We start from the raw sequence: 2,945 nt of genomic DNA, 5'->3' as shown, positions 1-2,945 counted from the left end.
CTTGTGCAGATCCGACAGGTTAACCGAATTTACTACTTGGTCGGTTACACCCTAGGGGCTCTCAACTCTCAAGATCCCGTCACAGGAGGCGGCAAGTACGACTTAAAGGACAACACAAAGGCAAGGGAACACACCCGCAAGGCAACCCCACGGCCAGATCCACGATCTAGGCCCCGGATCCATAAGCTCGAATATTCGCTTAGGATACGGAACCATCCACGGACGCAGAGTGAAGATTTTCCACTGCTGCTCCACCCCATCCCCACGTCTCGCCAAGACACTCAAGCTTCACCACTTGAACTCTTCGGAAGTTACCGAGAGAGCAGATCCCGCCCTACCGACGGGTACACAAGGTGAGGAAAGTTCAGCAGAACACGGATCATCGGGGGACCCCCTCCGTTAGTCGGTGTCTGGGCGCAGTTGGTAAGTTGGATCTGGCAATCTCGCAGATTTTGCTGATCCCGCTACACCACACCCTCGAATAGCTGCTATCCATGGGCAAGCGAGAGAGGGCGAAAAGGTGGAGAAAGGTTCCCGCATCAACCTGGATAAGCCGTCGCTGCTGTCAACGATGGCATGCCACTAAGGAAAGCATCGCAGGCATACGGGGTTTCACGCGAGCCTCTTCGACTTCGCCACATGGGCCTTGTACCTCTCGACGCATGTAGTGGACCTCAACACGTGTATATTTCGGACGGCGGCAACCAGGGAGTACTCGAGATTATCCGGTATCGATCGAGCCCTCCATGGAATGTATGCTGGTGTTGATGAACTACGATGTATGCTGCGTGAGGCAGCTGAACAGACACGTCTACTACACGATGACTTTCCCAACGACAAGTATATTTCGCGATGGATAGCAGCTCACCCGAAGATATCGAGGCGTAAGTCGCAACTTCTTGATGCTAAACGCGCGGTGTCGTCAACGTCTGATGCTGTCATGAGGTACTTTAGCAATCTGCAGGAGGAGTTAAAGAAATTGGATATCTTGGACAAACCTGAACGCATTTGGAATTGTGATGAGACCGGCATTTGCCCACAAGGATGCGGTGGAGAGCGCGTTATCTGTCCAAAGGGTCTTAGAGCGAACATCCAGGGCTAGTGACCGAGAAAATACTAGTATAATGGCTTGTATAAGCGCTTCTGTGCGAGAAATCCACCAATGTATATCTTCGAGGGCAAGAACAGAAAGCCGATATGGATGGCGGGGGCGGAGCCAACAGCTCGCTGTGCAATGAGTGATAGCCCAAACATTAACGGGAAGCTGTTTCAGCACTGGTTTAAATGGTTTGTCGGTCAGTTGCCCCCTGAACGTCCTCAACTCCTGTTGCTGGACGGCCATTTCGGCCATATTCAGATTGAAGCTGTGAAATAAGGCACCGATCGCGGCGTTCGCCTATTTGTTTTACCTGCACACACCTCACATTTCCTCCAGCCACTGGACGTGTCCGTGTTTGGTTCCTTCAAGCATCCTCATCTTCGCTCCATACAACGGCCGCCGTCCGCTGAGCTGGATCCGCATCTCGTCAGGGAAACAAAGTGTCCCATCCGCCAGATCCAACCTCACTCCGGCCGGCACCATGAAATCTATCCCAAGGATGGCGTCTTGACCAGCGAGATCCCCAACCCAAATGTCAAACCAATACACCAAACAACCTGCCAGCGTGATCTTGATCCGCGTTCTCCCGTTCGTACGATACACGCCTTCACCAATCCCAACACAATCTTGGATCCGACTCCCATCCACTTGGCACCCAACCTTACGAGCAAAGGCGGTATCCAGTATAGACACCTTGGCACCACTATCTAGGAGTAGGATTGCTTTTTCATTGTTGATCTTGCCCCCTACCTTGGCTTGTCTGAACCACTTTCCTGGGGCATGGTACTTCCAGTATCCACGGGACTCCCCTGTTAGCAGATCCATGGATCCAACATCCTCAGATCCACAGGATCCAGTGACCAGACAGACCTTAGGTGGATCTGCAGTGACCTCGCCCTTGGTAGGCTCAAACCATCGACCATGTTGGCGTTTCTCCCAATAACCACGCGCCTCTCCCCTTTGTAGATCCAGGGTTGAAGAGACTTCGGATCTGGCAAACTCATCCACTTGGCGCAAACTAGAGATCTTGGCAACTGGCACTTCATGTAGATCACGTGTATTATCGACTTGATCTAGGGTCCTGCTACCTGGATATAGCGATGTCTTGTTCACAAATGCATAAATGCAGTACCTAGAACGCTCGGCTCGTACCGGATTCAAACCCGGCGAGCGTCCTAGTTTAACATCTTCTCGGCCACTTCCGGCAACATCCCTCGGTGCTTGGCTGGATCAAACCATTGGCGGATCTGGTTGTAGAATTCTTCCATCGGGCACTTGCCGACGTCGTGAATCTCGCCACACCCGCGACACACGTAGAAGCAATGATCCCCGGGATGACCTTTCTTGCCACACTTCTCACAGACCAGATGTTTCCAGCATCCAGATTCAGTGTGCTTCCGGGATCCACACTGTGAACACCTGACTTGTGCTGCCCCGTCCATGAGATCTCGGGATCTGTACATCCCACGGTCCCCGGTCCCGGGTACGGTATCCCCCGGTCGAGAGCTGTCTCCTGTCTTCGCCGTTCGATCGTTGGACGCAGTGAGACAGATTTGACGGTAATCTTCGGGGTCAGAGTCCGAACCGTCGGATCCTGATTCAGTTCCTGAGTCGGGTGCCGTGACTTGGTGGACACGTCGAGCTGGGGCCGTAGGCGTCGGAGCCTTTTGGCGATACTTGCCGGAACCGACCGCCGCCTTCTTCGGGCGGTGTTTCGCGCGATCCACCACCCGCAGCACTTCCTCAAGCTCGCTTCTCCTCTTGCTCTAGGAAGCTCGTAACAGGGTCAGCCTGTCGGCCAGACTCTCTTCTGATCTCGCCCACCGTCTCGATGAAATGATCCACG

General features: G+C 53.5%; 1 protein-coding gene across 1 annotated transcript; it reads left to right on the top strand.

Moving 5' to 3' along the window:
• Nucleotides 1-746: 746 nt before the first annotated feature.
• On the top strand, nucleotides 747-1,102 carry PITG_21810 (uncharacterized protein; the record flags this gene model as incomplete). Its single annotated transcript, XM_002894739.1, has 2 exons — nucleotides 747-753; nucleotides 798-1,102. 2 exons carry the CDS (start codon nucleotides 747-749, stop codon nucleotides 1,100-1,102), a joined length of 312 nt encoding a protein of 103 aa, XP_002894785.1.
• Nucleotides 1,103-2,945: the final 1,843 nt, after the last annotated feature.

This window comes from Phytophthora infestans, genomic scaffold, assembly GCF_000142945.1.
Source record: "Phytophthora infestans T30-4 supercont1.543 genomic scaffold, whole genome shotgun sequence".
NCBI lineage: Eukaryota > Oomycota > Peronosporomycetes > Peronosporales > Peronosporaceae > Phytophthora > Phytophthora infestans.
The sequence above is the reverse complement of the archived record's forward strand: the minus strand, read 5'-3'. Positions and strand labels throughout refer to the sequence as shown.